The 20265-nt window shown below is 43.7% G+C and overlaps 1 protein-coding gene across 4 annotated transcripts in view; it reads right to left on the bottom strand.

Annotated features, from left to right (window-relative positions):
- Nucleotides 1-424: 424 nt before the first annotated feature.
- Nucleotides 425-20265, bottom strand: part of PTPN11 (protein tyrosine phosphatase non-receptor type 11) — a 65028-nt gene continuing 45187 nt past the window's right edge. For 2 of the 4 annotated variants that reach the window (XM_065903754.1, XM_065903755.1), the window contains exons 8-16: nt 18930-19009; nt 18648-18806; nt 16137-16268; nt 13113-13279; nt 12116-12183; nt 11459-11610; nt 7681-7793; nt 5649-5751; nt 425-4519 (exon numbers count right to left, since the gene is read on the bottom strand). In XM_065903754.1, coding sequence (XP_065759826.1) covers nt 5682-5751; nt 7681-7793; nt 11459-11610; nt 12116-12183; nt 13113-13279; nt 16137-16268; nt 18648-18806; nt 18930-19009 — 941 coding nt within the window. In that variant the 3' untranslated portion in view covers nt 425-4519; nt 5649-5681. The remainder of the gene's footprint in view (nt 4520-5648; nt 5752-7680; nt 7794-11458; nt 11611-12115; nt 12184-13112; nt 13280-16136; nt 16269-18647; nt 18807-18929; nt 19010-20265) is intronic. The other 2 variants (XM_065903756.1, XM_065903757.1) reach the window with 1 other exon arrangement.

Raw genomic sequence — 20265 nt, 5'->3', positions numbered from 1 at the left:
AGGGGAGAGCTGACGTCCTGTGTCACATGATTTACTCCTCCTGCAAGCCTCCTTTATCGTACCTTTACTTCAGAGCCCCACTCGATACTATTTACATTCAGTTCTATATGCTTTCTATATATTACACAGACATATTTTTTATTCACTACTTAAAAGTTCTTTCGAATAAAATTGCCTTTGAGTCTCCCAGAGCTACTCAATAAGTAAGTACTGAGTAAGTGCTTGAGGAACTGATTCATTCATTCTATATTCCAAGTTCCCTTCTAGGTAAGAGTTGCTAAATGTCAGCATCTGGCCAATATAGAGGATCAGGGACATAGAAACCCAGTTTTTCCTGGACATTTTTTTTTTTTTTTTTTTTGGAGTATAGTTGCTTTGCAATGTTGTTTCTGGACATTTTTGATGAAGTAAATGACAAATACTGTAATATAAGAAAAGGGTTTTATTCCTAATTTTTAGTTCCCATACAGTTTACAAATACACTTTTACTCTGATAATGCAGCTTTGCAACTAGCAAAGCAGTTGAACTACACCCATAAATACAGGTGGGGAGACAATTAACAGCCACTAACGTTCCTCTACATAAACTATTTTTTTTAATGTCTTTTTTTTAAAACAATTGCAAATAGACTACGTAATATACGTGGGCAAAAAGGCAATTAACTGAATCTCTTGAAACACTAAATGTATAATAAACAGTGCATATTATCAACATTTACATGATTCACATCAAAATGATGACATCCTAAAACGTATTCCTTTTAAAGGATAGATTTATCAATAAAATATTACATATCTTTTAATACTCTGGTACAATACTTCATATACTGCAGGAAAATTAACTGTAGGTCTAGTCATCAACTTAATAAAGGATCCTTTTCCATTAGCTTTTATTAATAAAAGAATCACAATTAGGTCATAAATAAACAGGCAAATTATTAATTACATGATTTGAGGTTTAGGATGAAAACCTGTAAAAATTAGTTTGATATACAACAAAGTTATACAACACACTAAAACCAACTGTTTAATATTTTTGCCTTGTGTGAACTGCCCATAATGAAAAAAGGAACAAACTTTTTAAGGATGGAAGATACAATAAACTATATTTTGGAACTTACTTTTCAAGAGGAAGAAGAAAAGATTTTAAAGAAATTAAGGGCTAATACAGATCCTAATAAAGGCATATTGAAATCAGGGAGGCCATGTGCTTGCTATATAAAACTTTATTCCCCCAACAACATACAGAAAACAAAAACTGCACTGGGTTTGTACTTATGTCTACAGCCTAAATTTCCCTTGCGGATTAATAAGCTACAACAAAGCACTTCACAATTGCATACCTTTTTCCACATTCCTCTGCACTAGAAAGAACCCAGGACATTATATTAGTTCTTAAAAACCCCAGTAAACCCTTAATAACCCCTTAATAACACCTAAAAATAATCTTGATGACTTTCTTGGCTGTTCCAAAGCAACTGGGCTTTGTAAAGGATGCACAAATACCAAGAAAATCATACATGTACTTTCTCATCCCTGTTTAGCCACATTTAAAAAGTCACTGAGTCACTGATTTCAAAGGGAGAGATGACTAGAATTTTCAGGAGGGCCACACACTGAATACAAGGTGACTTTTTGCTTTTTTTTCCCCTTTTTAAAAAAGTTATTAAGACTCTGAAATTTGGCTTATTTTTAAAAAACCCCAATACCACGTGCCAGGTAATTTCTTCACCCCAAATATAAAATCCTATGCTTATAATTTTAAAATACTTAGCCAGCTACGGGATATTGTGCAAATTTAATGTCTACCAGCAACCCGGAAGCAGACTGCAGACGTGTAGCTATCACACCTATTTCCCAGGTAACCTGATTCAACTATTACTGACTGCTCTGGCCCCAGGCCCTCTGACTTCCTCAGAAACCACCTCTTTGGAACTTCCATTTCCACTGTATTTTTTTCTACCTGCACCTTGAGCCCCTGCCCCCCGGCCCCCACCCATCTTCACAGTCCCTCCACCTGAATCCATCCCATGTAACCTTACCCAAGAACCTACAATCACCTTTACCAAACACATGGCAAACCTTAGCACCCTAGGTACTATTACAATCTTGTCTTAGCATCAGTTTATAGCACATGATAGTTTGCGGACTTTATGGAGGGAAATCTAAATGAAATCAACGTCCCATTACAAACAAAGCTGGCCAAGATCAGGTGGTTCCCAAGTGCAAAACCAACTGATCTTAAGCCACAGGCAGAGACGTTACTGCAGCAGACACTGCACAGTCAAACCCTTGTATGCTGGTGAAGGACCTTGCCCCCAAAGTGCAGTCAAAAGTTTACCGCAGAAGTGAGAACCGTTCAATGTGACAACGTAATAAAAATAACAGGACGCAAGACCCTTGCTGCAAATACTTAACTGGAGTCTCTTTCCTTACAGGTTTGACAAGAAGACAGTAGTCATTTACATTCCTCTTATAAGGTAATCACCTTCAGAGCAGACCTGTGTTCTGAAGCACTGAAGGCACAGCTTCAATGCTGAAATTCAATGGCTAGGCGGGATGGGAGGTGGAGTAGGGGGGAAATCTATGTACTTTATTTTTTTTCCAATGTACATTTTTGTCTTCTGAAAGTGGCAGCCAGGCTCTCCTCAAACAAATCTCAGGATTTTAAAGGAGGTAAAGCCCTCAGGAAGGAACTACTACCAGGGCTGGATTGACTCCTTCCTTTTCAAGAGACAAAGCAAGAAGAATTCGATGAAGGAGCCCATGACTTAACAGCAAAGTTGCCATGGCATTTTATTATTTTTACCATGTCCACCGATGATACTTTAATTGAAATACACTCATTGAATGATGATTCAACACACAGGGCAAAGAGGGATGTCTTTGGAGAAGGCACTTCAGGTAGGACATTAGCAAATCTTACTGCTCAGTTAAAACAAAAATGAGCTACTGCTAATTCAGTCAGATTAGTGGCCTCAGGAGGACTGCTCCTCCTCACTCAGCCAATGGCAAGCATGGGTGTGGGATATGACTAAAACCAGGGGCATGAAGAAAGCACCCCATGCACCTCTCTCTGTAGGGGCTAGGGCAGTGAGCTGGTTCTGCTCTCAAACGTTCTGCCCTCACAAACACATCCATCCTTAAGAGGTCAGGTGCCCAAAGTGATGGTTCAGAAAATGTGCTAAGAGCCAGCAGAAGTGGTTCAAGAAGCTTGCCTGACTCCCAGCTTACACCAGCTATCATAACCAGCTTCAGCTTTCCAAGGTCACTAGTGGCTCCTACTTATGCTACTTGTTTTTTCTTAGCTGTTTTTCCATGGCACTGGTCCTGACTGTTACGCTGGGGGCCTCCAAGGAACCTTACCTCCAGTTCATGCCCTCATGCAGTGCCCTCTTCCCAAAATGGGGCTGGGCCTGGGCCTGGGCCTGGCTTTAATCTACACGGGGCAGTAGAAATGATGCGGTGACAGTTCTGGGTTGAAGTCTTCAGTGCGTGCAGCCACTACTACTTTATACCCTTGGGGCCTCAGAGCTGCCATGAATGTGGTCCAGTTACCCTGCTGGCGAACGAGAGACCCAAGGACCACACACAGACAGAGAAGCCAAGTCATCCTGCCCACCACATGAGTGACACCACCAAGACAAGGAGAGGAACCACCCAGCTGAGCCCAGCCCAGTTTGAAGGTGAGGAAAAGCAAGCTGTTGTTTTAAGCCACTCAGTTTTGAGGTGGTTTGTCAGCAACAAATGATAACCAAAAACTGGTTATCCAGAGACGCAATTTTTTTCCCCAAACACAAGACAATTACTCAAATGAAAAGAAAAGATGGCAAATGTTTTCCCACCACAATGTTTTCAGTCAACAGGCTGAATGGTAATTGGTCAACTGCTAAGAAGAAAGCATGCCTTTTATGCCTTTTATCCTAAGTCCCCATGATCTTTCCCCTCCATGATTTTTTAATGTCAATTGAAAGGTAGACAGTCTGGGACACTGGCTTAATTATTCTTGAGCCAAAATAAGAGGCCATCAAAATGAATTATCCACTGCTGGATAAGTGATGATAAATAAAACTGTTCTCTCTTCTATAGGATGTTGTTACTTAATTTTCCCAAATCATTTTTCCTCTTACAAGTGCCCTAGCATCCCCCACAAAGAGGGGAGGGGAAACTCAATCTGTTGAGGTTATCAAAAGAAAAAAAAATGCCAATAACTAGAATTTGAGTCTCCATGATCTGTAAAATATAAACACAATTTAACTGCTTCCTCAATTTAAAATAAAATTCCATAAAATATAACACTGTCTACATCATAGAGATGATTTCTTCTTATCTGAGGACAAGAGTAACTGGAAATCAGGTGTCATCGAGTTAAAATACAGTGGTCTTTAAATGGTTTCAAATTTTGCTTATCAAAAGGTAGCCAACCACAGTGCAAGTCTTCCAAATTCAAGTTCATTCTTCATGTAAGCTTTCTTGCATCTGTTCTTGATCTTTTCAGGGAGAGGGTGAAAGTTCACATCTAGTAAAGAAAGAAAGTGGGATGCATGAGACAAGTGCTCGGGCCTGGTGCACTGGGAGGACCCAGAGGAGTCGGGTGGAGAGGGAGGTGGGAGGGGGGGATCGGGATGGGGAATACGTGTAACTCTATGGCTGATTCATGTCAATGTATGACAAAACCCACTGAAATGTTGTGAAGTAATTAGCCTCCAACTAATAAAAAAAAAAAAGAAAGAAATTAGAATTTTTAAGGAGCATACATTGAAAAGTCTGGCAAGGCAGTAAACCATTTTAAAGCAGAGTTAAAGCTTTTAAATATACTACTCATTAGAAATGAGAACTTCAACATGAAATACTAAAAACTGCGAGCTTCTAAATTCTCTTGGGTTACATCCATCACAAACTTGGGTCACTCTCTAAAAAGGTGATTGACAGGAAGGAGATGTACAAGGCAAGGGAGATAATTCCCAGCATCAGAGCTGGAAGGTGTAGAGTCGAGCCAGTTAGAGAGAGGCCCAGGAGGTCCAGTGCCCTGTGTCACACAGGCAGGCAGTCAGAGGCCCACTAAGGTGAAAACTCAGGCATCCTGACTCCAGTCATCCAGGACCGTGTCCCCATACTTCCTAGATTCCTAGAGATCCTCTCCCAGCACAGCCTGGGTTAATCTACTTTACTAAAAACTGCAGCAATGATGATATCTGCTCTTCATCACCAGTTTCAACCATTTCCCAGTAAGTGCTAACCCTTCCCTTAACAGAATTAATTTTGTATTTGATTTCAATATTTAAATGAATCCAGCTTGGAAAAAGAAATATAGGCAAAAGAAAAAGAAGGCTGATTTCTAAAAAGGAGGAGGTTCGCTTTGTTCTAAAAGTCACAGATTATCTGCCAGCTCCGAAATGCCACAAATTCACCAGACCCTGATGCTGGGAAAGATTGAAGGCAGGAGGAGAAGGGGACGATAGAGGATGAGATGGTTGGATGGCATCAACAACTTGATGGACATGAGTTTGAGTAAGCTCCAGGAGTTGGTGATGGACATGGAAGCCTGGCGTGCTGCAGCCCATGGGGTCACAAAGAGTTGGACACGACTGAGTGACTGAACTGAACTGATATGAACGATGAATCCGAGACCACTTCCACTGAAATACCTATTTCTGTGCTTGACGTCTTGGCGGGTCTTCTCATCTGAAACTTTTCTGCTGCTGCATCAGGCCCACGTTTTCATAGACTCTAGCATTATCTTCTCTCATTCTGAAAAGAAGAGAAAGAAGAAGACACTAACAAAAACACAGGCATACTCTTTAACCTTATGTGATAGTTATAACCCACCTACTTCATTCTCTGGGACTGAGTATGGCACAGATATAGCTCTTGCCCCCAGGAGCTGACATTCTAGGAGGGGATTTGAGACAGAAACACGTATCAAAATCATTGTGAAGAGCCTTGAGTCCCTGTGCTCTCAGGGGTTTGGCACAAGGAGAGTTGTTTCCCAGGAGGGTGGAGTAAGGGAGGCCTGTATAACGAGGTCCTGGGTTAGACCGTGAAGGAAGCAGGGGCGCGTGCACAGAGAAAAGAATGGTATTCACTGCAAGGAGAGGGATCTGATGACCAGAGCTCCATGAAGGCAAACTGTAGAATGGTCAGGCAGTGACTCTAGATCCATTCAGTCCCCAGTCCAGTCATGTGAAGGTGAACGTGAAGCTGATTGGTGGTTTAGGGCCCCTGGTGAGCAGGGAGGCATCAGAGTCCAGACTCTATGGTGACCAGACCAGTCCAGGAGGACGGGGAAACCAGCAGCAGCGCGCTGACCGAAGAGGAGCAAGCTGAAACAAGCAGAGGGGCTGGGGTCTCTGGGTCTGCACCCTATGAGGGGGATGATGGGAAAGGCAGAGAACCTGTTGGTCGCAAGGAGGCCACTGGTAATAGAGGAGTCATCAGAGCTAATTCTGTTGAGCCAACACGTGGGGAAAGCTTTCTGGCAAGAAATCGGAGCCCTGACGTGCTGGCTCCACTGCAGATCACAATTCAGAGTATCAACTTTCCCCCTTGGCCCACTGGGAAAGAAAGAAGCAGCCAGAAGGAAGAGGGAGTTTGGTGGAAAGCGTACTTTTGCTGCATCATTTCATCTTGATGTTAAATAGAAAGCAAATGTAAATACGAACCTCGTATATGTTATCCAAAACGTTTATATAGAGTATTAAAGCCAGCAGGGGTTTAAAAATCCACATCAGAAGCAAACAGACATAAGACTCGCAGGAGAAAATAAAAAGTAAATGTTATACCAGAGAGTGACTTCAGGATATACAGAAAAATCATAACTTATAATTGCTATTCACATCACTGATTTAACAAATATTTTCCTATCACATGTTTTAGTTTAAAAAGGAGTTGGCAAAGTTTTTCTATACAGAACCAGACCGAAAATTATGTAGTTTCTGTGGGCCATATGCGGTCTCTGTCATGTATTATTCTTTGTATTTTTTTTTTTAATAACCCTTTAAAAACCGTCCATGAGCTGTATAAAAACAGGCTGTGGCCCAGATTTGGCCTGGGGGCTATAGTTCGCTAACCCCTGGTTTAAATAACCGCAGTGGATTTCTGCTGACTATGGAAAGTTAGACCAGGACTGTGTGGGCCATTGTGCGCTTAGTCAATCAGTCAAGTCCATCTCTCTGTGACCCGACGGACTGTAGCCTGCCAGACTCCCCTGTCCATGGGATTCTCCAGGCAAGAATGCTGGAGTGAGCTGCCATTCCCTTCTCCACAGGATCTTCTCGACCTAGGGATCAAACCTGGGTCTCCTGCACTGTAGCAGATTCTTTACGACCTGAGCCACCAGGGACCATTAGACCTATATTTTATGTAGCAAAGAATCTTCACTCAGCAAAAGGGGTGTTACCTACCTTTGCAACAATCCCCCACCCCACTGAAATAAAAATAAAATTCTTCTTGGAGAACCAGCACTTGATTTATTTATAATCCCTGAGGATCCTAGCCAGTGTAGCAAGCAGCCTTCAGTTTAGGTGAATTACAATTTAGCTTAGCTAGCCACACTCACAAACCAGTCAGGCAACAATAATGTGCACCAAGGAAAGGCATGTGCTGCAAAGATGTGTCATTTTTTAAGCTTTTCTAAAGGATTATGTTCAGGAAAAAAGAATTTCCTTCATTTCTACTTACTCTGCACAGGATGGTGTTGGGGTACAAGGCGGCAGGGGACTCTGATCTCCACTTGTCTGGTCCGTCAGGGAATACTTAATGTTTGTGTATTCGTGTCCTTTCCTCTTGCTTTTCTGAAAAGCAAAGGTTGCATATGTGAAGTCCTATGACTTTTTTGAAGGAATGATGAAATTAAAAAGGCATCTCACAAGAAAGAAGAAAGGAGAGAGAGAGAGACAGAGCTGGACAGATAGATAAGTTGAACCCTGAATACTGGTACGTTGGCCAAATGCCAGGGCATTCACCTCCATGTAAATTCATCCTACGGGTGAAAGGGACTTTTGAACCATATAATTCAAAAGCAGAGAGAATCATGCATTAACAACTTACTGTATTAAATGAAATGTACCTGCTTCTGAGCTAAGAGAGAATTCACACTTTCTTTGCCACATTAGCATCTAATCGTTTCATAGTTCACTTGCAACACATTTAATGATTTTCAAGTAAACAGGTGGGAAAAGAGTTCCAGAAATAAATGCACTCCAAGTAGAAACGGCCCAAGGGTACAAAAGATGTCAGCACTCTTATCAGGATCATACATTTATCACATTGTCCCCATTCCACCCCTACACCAGAAAAAAAACCCTAGCACATTTAATACTTTATTTTCAGCCTAATGATAAACACTGGAGGGAAAAAAGGCAAGGAAAATCAGTAGAATACAATCTCATCTCAGATACAGAATGAACTGCATTCAGTAGAACCCCTGGTTAGATGATTTATCACTCTTTCCTCCTAAACTCACCCAGAAACAACCAGTCCCAAAAATCTAATCTATAAAGTTCTCATCACTATACAATGCTGCTTTCATTTCAGGACTATTCAAGAAACAGCAAATATTAGAAAGGGTATCCATATCAAATACTGACATACAGCAGTGACTTTCGGTCACTGCTGGTGGGAGGTAAACTATGCCATCACTTTGGTGCACAATTCATCGGAACGGATAGTACTAACACTAGTATCTGGTAATGATGAAAAGGCACGTATGTACCATAACTTTAAACATTTTCTTCTTCAGAAGCTCATGCACACGAGCCTAGAAGAGCTGAAAAGGATGTCCAGTGACGTGCTATTTCCAACAACATTCACCAAGAGAACAAATGAATGTGATGTATCCGTATCATAAAATAAGAGGAAATGTACGTACTTATGTGTGCACACCAAAACAGATTTCATACACAACGTTAGGTACAAAAACACAAACTGCAAAATAATTAAACAGTACAATGGCATGATATCACCTTGCTGAACATTCTAAGGGAATTCCATTACACTGTTTCTGCGTATTTTTTTAAAATGTCTTTTTAATACTGTAAGTGGAAGTTAACAAAAGAAAGCAACTTCCAAGAAAACAGAAAAGTGTTAGATCGGTATATAAAGACTGGAGAATTTTCTCAGTCTTGCTCATTTGCATTTCCCCTAGATTCCCACCTCTGTTTCTGCATTTCCTCCTTCCAATGCTGCCTTGGTTTCTCTTCTTCCTTTCCCCTGTCATTTTCTTTTTTTCCATTTATCCCTCTGTAGCACAGTCTTTTACTCCCAAAGGTCCTTAATGCTTCATAATAACTTTGGAAATGCCTGGATTTCAGAATAATTAATTATGCTGAATGAGTTTTGTTCTTTTGCTTAATCTAAAAATCACATGGATATAATATTTTTAAGTCTGCCACTGAAACCTACTAATTAAGGTACTTCTTACTCTAGTCCCAAATCAAGTAGCAAGTTCCTAACATTGAATCAAACAGTACAACAAAGGAAACAATATATCACAAAATCTAATTTATTTCTTTTTATTAGTGGATTTTTTAAAAATTTATTTTTTGCCCCTCTGTGGCATGCTGGATCTTAGTTCCCTGACCAGGGAATCAAGGCTGTAACCCTCGAGTTGGGAGCATGGAGTCTTAACAACTGGGATCACCAGGGACGTCCCCACAAAATCTAATTTTAAAAAACAAATATAATCTAAGCCTACATATTTTTCTTTTAAATCAAAAGTTCATATACCAAATAGTTAATGCACTGACACGTAATGGCACCGAAAAGTATTGGCTGAGTGGACGAATGCACATACTCACTCGAGTACTCTTGGGAGGGGATTACTGGGGACATCCAATTTCTATAGTCTACATTCTGTAATATTTAAGTGATTCTACCTCCCCTACCCCTCATCCCCAATAAAAGCACAGCAATAAAGGTATTTTTGGTTTTAACTAGCTCCTAAATCCAAATTACATCTTCAGATTTAGGGTCAGAGGGACCATATACAGTAAGTAATAGGAAGATGTGAAGTGCCAGATAAGCTAGGAGGGAAAGTCCCTGAATTCTCCAAAACCAGAAGAAAAGCCAAAGCTTCTGAATGAAATAGAGAGCTTTTCCCCCAGCTTTTCTGAGCAAGACTATCTTATGGTATTCAAGATATTCCCAAGTAATTTCCCATTTGTACCAGTGGTACTGTACTCTACTTATTAGAAGTCTTTCTTTTGAGGCAACTTCATGCTTTAAGTAAGTACTCCTGGCCCAAATCAATATAACTGGAAGGTGAATATGAAATAGCCTACAGTAACCACCTAAAGGCTTCCCAGTGGCTCAGACAGTAAAGAATCTTCTTGCAAAGCAGAAGACCTAGGTTCGATCCTTATGTTGGGAAGATCCCCTGGAGAAGAGATGGCTACCCACCCCAGTATTCTTGCCTGAGAATTCCATGGGCAGAGGAGCCTGGTGAGCTACAGTCCATGGGGTTGCAAAGAGTCAGACATGACTGAGAGATTAACACTTCTACTTCTAAGTTCTATTTTAAGTTCACAGCACTTACACTAAGACGACGACTTAAAGTGGTGAAGTTCAAAACCAACACAGAGCTTGTTAATTATTTGACCATGCCTTCCTATATCCATACTGTTTCTGAAGATGTTTTTGTATAAGGAAACAATCTAGTGAGTATTTCTACATGGACTGAGAACCTACTAAACTAACTAACTTGGACTGACCATGCTTTGGTAACATGGCCACTGGGCTGCTAGGCTAGAAACCTTTCAATCAGGTTGCAAGTCCCATTTTTGAGAAGCTGAGTTTTTCAGAAGGTGATAAACAGGGTAAAGAAGGCAAATACCACGGATGTTTAGACATCACGTCTACCCAGTGAGCAGCACAGTGATGGGGCTGGAGGTGGGGGTGGGGAGGGAACTAAGGATAGCTCCCAAAAGAGCAGTCTCCTCAGTCCTCATGAACTCAGCCTTGTGTCTGTTATGAAGAGCTTCCACTGGAAAGGCTGCAGCGCCACACTGCTCATTATGTGTGGCTTATTAAAAATGGAAATGTTTCTATTTCCAACTTGACCACATTGGGGGTTCCAACCCTCACGTGCTATATAGAGTGAGGCATTCATTTAAGAGATGGAATCAGGACGAATGCGGCCTGGATCAAAACTGGAACAGGCTGGAAACTTCGAGGCTTGGAGTTCTAAGCCTGCCAGGTGAGCCTGGGAAAATCCCAAACCCATCTGTCAGGCCTGGTGCCCCTCCCTGAGCTACTGCATAGTGAAAAATCGGAGTTGTGCGGTAGGGAATAATTCGTTTCCAGAGAGGTCCTTCCTGGTTGGGAACTTGTTTCCTCATTTCAGATAAAGACGGTTATCTAGCAAAGCCTGAAGTCTCACTCAGAAGGAGAGCATATCCAAGCCAAGCTGCCCGGGAAAAAAACACCAACAATCTACATGTCAGCCGCGTAGGCCTGGTACCTGCTCTTCTTCAATCCTGCGCTGTAGTGTTTCAATATAATGTTGGACAGCCATATAGATGAACCGGTACTGTGCTTCCGTCTGGACCATCCCTGACCTCTGAGACCGCACCATCTGAATGGTTTTGGGAACGTCGATGTCACAGTCAACGCCTAAAAGCAAAGCACCAGGAGCGTCAGGAGAAACTGCAGAGACGGGAGGGGCGGTTAAAGCACAACTCTGAGCAGAGATGAGGCAAGTTCACTCGTTCGTGTTTTAACCGAACCTGCTCCGAGGGCTACGGCACTGGCCTTCCGACCAACACCAACGGTCCCAGAAGATCACAGGGTCAGGGGTCGGCGGTGAGGAGCCCCTCAGGTTACAACACCGCCCCATACCACCAGCAAGGAGTGAGCAGATGGACAGAGACCACCACTGCATGTTCAACAAAAGGCCACAGCAGTGGGGGCCACTGCTCCTAGGCTGTGTTTTATGCCAAAGGCTCAAACAGCATCACTTCTCTTCTTGGGCAAACATACTGAAAGTTGAAGTCTCTGGCCTAGATTTTTGTGAAAATACTTTAACGTTCAATTTTCTTCCGCAGGCTATTTTCACTAGCACTTTCCTTCCATAAACTGAAAGCAGGAATCGTAGCTTCTTGCCCTCCGAATGACCTACCTTTCTCTCTGATGATGTCAATAAGAATATCAATCACAATGAACGTCCCTGTCCGGCCAATTCCAGCACTGTGGGCAGAAGGACGAAGAGCGAGGACAATGGAGTCATTCATGAGGGTTTCATGCTCAAAACCAAGCTATTAATATTAACAGAAACAATGTCTGCTCTTGGGAGTATTTATAAGATTGTCTATTTATATTTGCAAACATATGAGCAAATAGCCCAGGGCTTTGGACTCAAATCAGTCTGTCCCGCGCTTGGAGCCCAGCTTCCCCGGCACAGTGTGCCTGAGGCAAATCCCTTAACCTCTCTGACCCTTGGTTTCTTCATCTGTGAAATGGGCTATTGTGAGTATCAAATATCAGTAATGAGTGAAAAACAATGAATGCAGATGCTGGTATGGAGCAAGGGCTCAATTAAAGGGAGCTTTTATAGAACTGAATAAATAATGTTTCACACGCATCTACTTGCCCAACATACGAAAGATTTAGGTAACCCAATTTTCCCCAGGATAATCATGAAGCCTAAACTTGGGAACTGGCACCTACAAACTCTGGTGCGGAGGCTATGGTCCTGGCTTCTAGAAGCCTGAACAGGGAGTGGTCCAAATATTCTGACACGAACAGGTATGTTGTCAGAGTGGAAAAAATACACCACATTTCCACGGAAAACGAGAACAGGATCACAATCAAAGAGATGAATCCTAAAATAACTGCATGAACAGAGAAAACCAATCAAACATTACCAGACTAAGGGTGCCTTAAGAATAAGGACTGTGTTCACCGCCTCCTGCCCCACCACCCCAGCACCTCGTGGCCCCACAGGATCTAGAAGAAATGTACTTGGGGGCCAAAGTGTCCCTTAATGCCACATAAAGGCATTAAATTGTTCCCACAGTTAAGGAGCTGTGGCTGGGGCTGGACAAGTACAAACAAGCACTCTGGGCGTCGAGAGATGATGGGACAGGTGACATCCTAGAGGCAGAGGGGCCGGTCACCTGCAGTGAACCACCACGGGCCCCGCGTCCACAATGCTCTCCTGCTTGTGGTGAACCTCCTCCAGGAAGTCCAGCACGCCCCCTGGGTCACTGGGCACACCGTGGTCCGGCCAGGTCCGAAAGTGGTATTGCCAGACCGTTCTCTCCGTATTCCCCTGGAGTAGAGCCAAGAAAAACCAGAAAAGAATTAAATAAATCAAGGGGCTGAGGCATCGTCCAGGTCCCATCTTTCCCAGACCCGCCATGAGCCGAGGGGGCCAGGGCGGCACTGCCCCCTCACGCTCCGTTCGCAGGTCCCCTCCACGAGTCCCCCAGATCTCTCCTCCTCGGGTCTGGCTGAGCAATCCTGAAGGCTGGAACCCCTTGCCTCTGTCCGAAGAAGCAAGATGTCTCATACGGCAGTTTGTTCTTGAGGAAACGACAACCGGCATCCGTGTCTGCACCGTCAGCCAGGGGCAGGCGAGGTCCCTGTTCCCCCTCCTCCAAGCGCAGCGTGGGAGACAACGGAGTCCTCTGGGACCTGGGGCCTCTCCTCCCACCACCTGGGAAAGCCCTCCAGACATCTGCTTGTCTCTGTCTTCTTGTACCTGGTCCTCTTCCCCTCCTGCAACATGCACTATTCTAATTATTTCAACTTTCATTTTGGTGCAGAGCGGGTAAGACAGGCTTTGCAATCAGATGGGTAGATTCGGGCCCCAATCCCAGCATTCATACTCACTGTGACCCCTGGACATCTCTAAGCCTCAAACCCCTCATGTGCTGATGGGCATAAGACTCTCTCTACCACAATTATCACTGTGAGGACTAAACAAGACCAGTTAAACACAGAGCCACTGCGAAGTAGACAGGAAGAGACTTGGCACATTGGCGCTCTTCTGAGGACTGACAAGAATAAAGATCAACAAGGGTACCGAGATTACAAAAAACCAAAAAAGCATCGTGTCCTGGGTCCACCCAATTAGGTCACTATTTGTCACTGCATCTTCTTCCTACGTTATCTGGAGACTACATAAGCTAAGTAACATTTTTAAAGGGGATTTTGAAAAAGAGAGAGAGAATAACCAGACCAGAATCCACCACCAGTGACCTTCAGAACATCCAAGGAATCTGAACCACAATCAAGATCTTTTCTTGAATTATGTGCATTTTGTTTGCTGAGTCATGAAAAAGGATTTTTCTGGAGGTTACCAGTGAGCTAAAACTCAGGGGGTTCCCAGGGTCACAGAAAGGACAGGGAATGAGAAAGACCCAGCCGCCCTGAGCATCCTTGTTCCTCCTCCTATACAAATGGCCGCTGAGGTCTCTGGTCCCACTCCTCCTTCTTAAATGAGATCATGTGATAGCACTTTAAAAAAAAAAAAAAATGGAACATGCTATACAAAAAGCAGATAATCCGTGACCAACAACTCTGGAGAAATGATCAGTCTCATGTTAGCACCTGCATCCAAAAGTGCAAAACACAAACCCAAACACCAGCTTCCCCTGTACCTGATACTCCCAAATCTCTGCTAACAGGAAAGTGGATGGTTTACCAAAAAAACCTGAGGAAAAATCCACCTGCTACTGAGAAACACCTGATAACAAGAAGATGGTAGTTTATCACTACAGCTGAAGAAAAACCTATCTGAAATCTTTGTCCAATGTCCTCTAAATCTCTCTCTCTCATTTCTGCTTGACAGCGACATTCTTCCCACTTCCCTGCACAGTCACACAATCAATTGAACCTCCACCCTCTCCCTGCCAACAACAGAACTGCACATCAGAGGTTCTGACATCTCACCCTGGACCACAGTCGCCGAGGCTCCCGGCTCACTCAGGTCCCCAGACCACCTCGTGGAACTTACCAGGGGACAGTCCCTCCGCCATCCTCCACCCGCCTCCTCCCGCCCCGGCTGCCCAACTGGGACTCCGTGCACTCTCTCCATCACAGATCTGCACTCCCCCCGCCCTCTCTCCACCCACTGCTGAGGAACCCCAGCACCTTAGGTGGGTGTGACAGCGGGTGTCTGCTTGATGGCATAGGGACCTGTATCGTGGCTTCTTGTGGCTATGTGACTGCAATTCCTCGAGGACAAAGGCTGTTTCGTTCACCTCTGTGCCCCCAGAGGCCCTTGAATAAGGAAGCCCCTCTCACCATGAAATCATGACAAATCCAAATCACGCTGGATGCAAAGTTAGTCACCCCAGATGTATAAGTATGGGTGACTCCCTTTGCTGTCCACCTGAAACTATCACAACATTGCTGATCATCTATACTTCAATATAACATAAAAAGTTAAAAAAAAAAAAAACACAGTCATCCTAGGGACAAACCTGAACTGCGTACAATGAGAAGCTGACACGTGGAATATGGGCACTAAAACAGGCCTCAGGGCCTTTGTACTTGCTGCTCCTTTTGCTTGGAACTCTCCTCTGCCAAGCCTCAGATGCTGCTCCACCTTCAGGTCTCAGCTTGCGTGGCACCCCCTCAAAGAGGTCCTCCCTCCTTACTCCATTTCATTCTCTAACACACCACACTGTGGCTTTCGTAGCCCCAGCATAACTGGAAAGCTTGGTTGGTTATTTACTGCTTAACCTCCCAGCTCCCCAAGCTCTGTGGGGGAAGGGACCGTGCAGGTCTGGGGTGCCAGGTACCAGCCAAGTACCGTGCAGCTTCCCAGGTGGCTCAGATAGTTAAGAATCTGCCTGCAATGCAGGAGATCTGGGTTCAATCCCTGGGTCAGGAAGATCTCCTGGAGAAGGGAATGGCAATCCACCCCAGTATTCTTGCCTGGTGAATTCCAAGGGCAGAGGAGCCTGGCGGACTAGAGTCACAAAGAGTGGGACACGACTGAGTGACTAACACAATGACAACAGAACAAGTACCTCGGTGGTACCTGGCACACGAAGGGTGTCCATAAATGGATGTTGCTCAGTGAGTGAACGAATGCCTGAAGGTATGCAGACAGGAGTGACCGCACACCCCGGGATGAGCACACCCCATGTGCAGTTAGCAGAGCCTCTAAAGTACGACAGTATACTTACTTGTCCAACCTTCGAGAGTTTAAGTTCTCTTAAGGTATAGTCGTGAGCAGCGCTTTCCTTGACGTTCCTAACGCGCATGACTCCGTATTCTTTTAGTGCATACTCGTCAGGCCAGTATTTGACACATTTACTCTGGAAGGGGTCCGAGAAAAGACAGTTAATCTCTGCGAACTCTGACATGAAAGCCTCAACCAGAAGAAGAGCAACATTCAAGCGTTGACTACTAACATGGAAAAGGGCCTGCCTGGTGTCTAACTGTTGGATTTTCAAAGAAAAGGAAAGAAGAGTTCAAACTAGAGAAGCAGATGCAGGGAGAACCAGGGAGAAGTGGGAAGAGAAAGCCAGTGTTGCAGAATGGTTCATCTAAGTCACGGGTCTGAGGAGAGTCAGTGCTTGTTTATTTCTCTAAAGAACCAAGGAGGGATTTCCCTGACGATCCAGTGGCTGAGACTCCATGCTCCCAATGCAGGGGACACGGGTTCGATCCCTGGTAAGGGAACTGGATCCCACAGGCCACAACTAACCGTTTGCATGCCTCAACCAAAGATCCTGCATGCCACAGCCAAGACCCAACAGAGCCAAATAAATAAATATATTTTTTAAGAAAGGACTTGAACTATCTTTTAAAAAAGAACTAAAGAGCAGAGAGTGAGGGACTACGGGGTGTGCAGGTTCCTGTCTAGCGGCCTCTGAGCCCTGAATTCCAGAGATCTGCCAGTCACTCTGCAGGGAAGACAGGCAGGGGCTCTGGAGGTGGATGGGCTGCCCAACGAGCCAGACTGTCTGGTTCACTTCCGCGCCCGTGTAGGAGGCCTCCGCGCCTTATCTAACCCAAGTGTGAACAACTCCAGCACGCAAAGGCAGCTGATGGAGTTTGGAAGCAGCTGCTTTTTCTATATCCAGATCCATGTGATACCTGCTGCACACGTCACCCTCACTTAACCGGGCGCCTGGGAACACTGAGCCTGCAATAGCTACTGGCTTCAGATTGGAAAATATGGCACCAGGGGAGTCAGTCTTGCTGCCAAAGAGGAAGATATTTTGTTCAATAAGACATGAGTCCGCAGAGATCTGGTGATGTGTCCTGGGCAGAGAATGTTTTTGTGTCTTGCTTTTTTCCCCAGGAGCAGTCACCCATACCACTCGCTTTCCACAGCCCCCAAGACACAACTACCAGCAAGAGAAATCTACCTTGTACATTAGGAAGATACAGCAATTCACTGTTAAAAAACAAGAAATCAGAGAACAGCTGCAGACATCCCCCCAGTCAATGATTAATCGAAAGGAAACAAAATATGGTAGGAGGAAAGATCAACAGAAGATTTAATGGATAGCACTACTTTTTTGCTTGACATGCTTTATGTGGCCTTTTATTTATTATTCTGAATTTGGCTTTCCCTCCTGTATTTTGTAGATCCAAGTACCTCTTTGACAGATTTGATACAATTTTTATTATCCCCAAATGAACACTTTGACTATTAAATGTATGCAATGCTGTCACTGGTCAATCAATTCTGAGGACTGCTGGTCACCCAAGAGAACACAAATCACAACTCCTAACACTGTAGATGACTCTACACATTTGTGAATGACTGCACCCTCCTCCCAGTTTCCCAAACTCTGATGTAAACCTTGGCAAACAAATTCTAAAATGTGAGCACTGATACTTTAGCTTTTAAATTAAAAGCCCAGGAATCCAGAGTCTGGTTTTTCTTCTGTGCACTGGTGGGGAGTGGGGGTGGGGAGGAGGAATACCAAGCAAACACAAGTTATTGGAAAGACATGTGGGGAACCAAGAGTGCATCATGCCCTCTGCTCCAGCTACAGAGTGAAGAGGGAGAATGGGAACACAGGCGCAGGCGGGGAGAAGGAGGTAAGGAGTGGGGTAGGGTGACTGGTCCCAACGTCTGTCTGTTCTAGTAGCTTCTGGCAGCTCTTCTGAGAAGGACCAATCCTGATGCCTCTGAAGTAACCCGAGAACCCTCTCTCCCCAGCCCCCAGGTCGGCCTCCTACAACTGCAGACAGAGAATGAGAATGGGCAGCCTCCTATAACTGCAACCAGGCAACTGGCAGGACGGAGGGCTCAGTTTCCTTTCCACACTCAGAGCAGGTGATCCTCCCCTCAAGCAGAAATTATAAAAATGTTTGAACTTATCCATTAATCCAAGAACATCTAATGCTACTGTGGTGGTGGCTAGAGGAAGCCTTTGTTTCACCACGACCAGACCTGGCTCCAAAGGTATTCAGACGTGTTAACAACTAGCACTACAACAACGAAAATCTTATAAGGGAATTCCTTGGTGGTCCCCTGGTTAGACTCCACACTTCCACTGAGGAGGGCCGGGTTTTGATCCCTGCCCAGGAAACTAGGTGTAGAAAACTATACCAGATTTCTTCCACTCCCCTTTTTCCAGAGGGTCAGTTAGAATAAGCTTAATACGTTTATTCAGTTCTTAACATGATCAACCCGACACGTCCAATACTTCAAAAAAGTATAGTATGTAGTATACCTTTCCTCTCTCCACTTCTTTTGTTGTCATGACAATCACTCGGGAGTTCTCCTGGAACACCATCCGCCAGAAGTCATTCACTGTGTTCTGCAGGCAGCCTTGGGTGGCGATGTAACTCTTCTTGGGCTTTGAGTTGTTGCATTTGGTTTCAAATTCAGGCTAGAGATTGAGGAAGAAAACAACTTCAAATGTTTGAAATTGTTTTCAGGCCAGGTGGAAGGATTTAAAATACAAAAACTAGCTAGCAATACATAGTCAGAAAACACCGTGAAAGCAGTTTACCATGATAATGTTTGCGTTGATGTAATCTGAAACGGGCTCATTGGGATCACCATCATGGAGGACGACCCTGGTGTGATCGACTGGAAGAAGAACAGACCACGGTCACAATGGTACTCAGACCCCTTCAGGACAAATCAGGTCAAATCAGCTCATCCTCAGGGAGTCCCGGTTTTATTCATTTCATGATAAAATGGCATAAAAAACTAAATCCAACATGAGCATGATAATCTGAATATGATGCCCAAAAATGCTTTCCTTAAGGAGTATAAGGCAGCAATGCTAATTCCCAGGTTTTAATAGTATATTGTTGATATAGAGGATATTATCATTGGGAGAAGCTGGGGAAAACAACGGTACACAGGAACCCTCTACATATTTTTGTAACTTCTTGTGAGTCTAAAATTATTTCAAAACAAAAGGTTTTTTGCTTTCTTGTTGCTGTTGTTTTTTTAAAGGAAAAGTATAGGTAAGTGATGTATGTCTGAGATTTGCTTCACAATAATTCAGGGAAAGAAGAGACATGTACCAGAATACAGATAAATTGGGACTTCCCTGATGGTCCAGTGGCTAAGACTCCATGTTCCCAATGCAGGGGGCCCAGGTTCAATCCCTGGTCAGGGAGCTAGATCCCACATGCCACAACTAAGAGATTGTATGCTGCAACTAAAGATCCCATGTGCTGCAACTAAGACCTGTCACAGCCAAAATAAATAAATATTTAGGGAAAAAAAAGAATAGAAATGAATCAAGATTGGGCGCAAGCTGACAATTGGTGGAGCTGGTAGCTAGGCATGTGTGGGTTGTGTATAATATTTTGTCTACTTTCAAATATACTTTAAACTTTCTGTAACAAAAAGGATTCTTAAAAAATGAAGTAGAATTAAATACAGTATCCAGACAACAAGAGTCTGACAATAGTATCTACTGACCAAATTCTGTACAAATTCTTATATGTACTTTTTACTTATATAAAAATCTGAGTGTGCTTCCTAAGCAACACATTTTACACTGGGAATTAGTAATAAAGTCATAAGTCTTAACACTATTCTTTTGTTTCAGATTTCCCATCTTTAAAGAATATGATGCTAATCAGAAGAAACATCTGATTAGGATTTTTATGGGAGGAAAGGACAGTAATATTCTGTTTAGTACTGCATACCACTGTTCCTGTCATCTTTCTCTACATGCTCACATCTTACTAATGAGCACCATTCAGACCTCCTGAGCAGAAATGAAAACTTAAGACGTAAAGAGGATAATGCTTCCCCAAGGTCATTAGGACCATGCTGTGGTTCAGAATGATTCCCTGCAAATTCCTCTTTTTCTCTCCTCGGTA

The sequence above is a fragment of the Muntiacus reevesi genome, chromosome 13 (genome assembly GCF_963930625.1).
Source record: "Muntiacus reevesi chromosome 13, mMunRee1.1, whole genome shotgun sequence".
NCBI classification, from domain to species: domain Eukaryota; kingdom Metazoa; phylum Chordata; class Mammalia; order Artiodactyla; family Cervidae; genus Muntiacus; species Muntiacus reevesi.
Note: the sequence above shows the minus strand (reverse complement) of the source record. Positions and strands in the feature narration are given on the sequence as shown.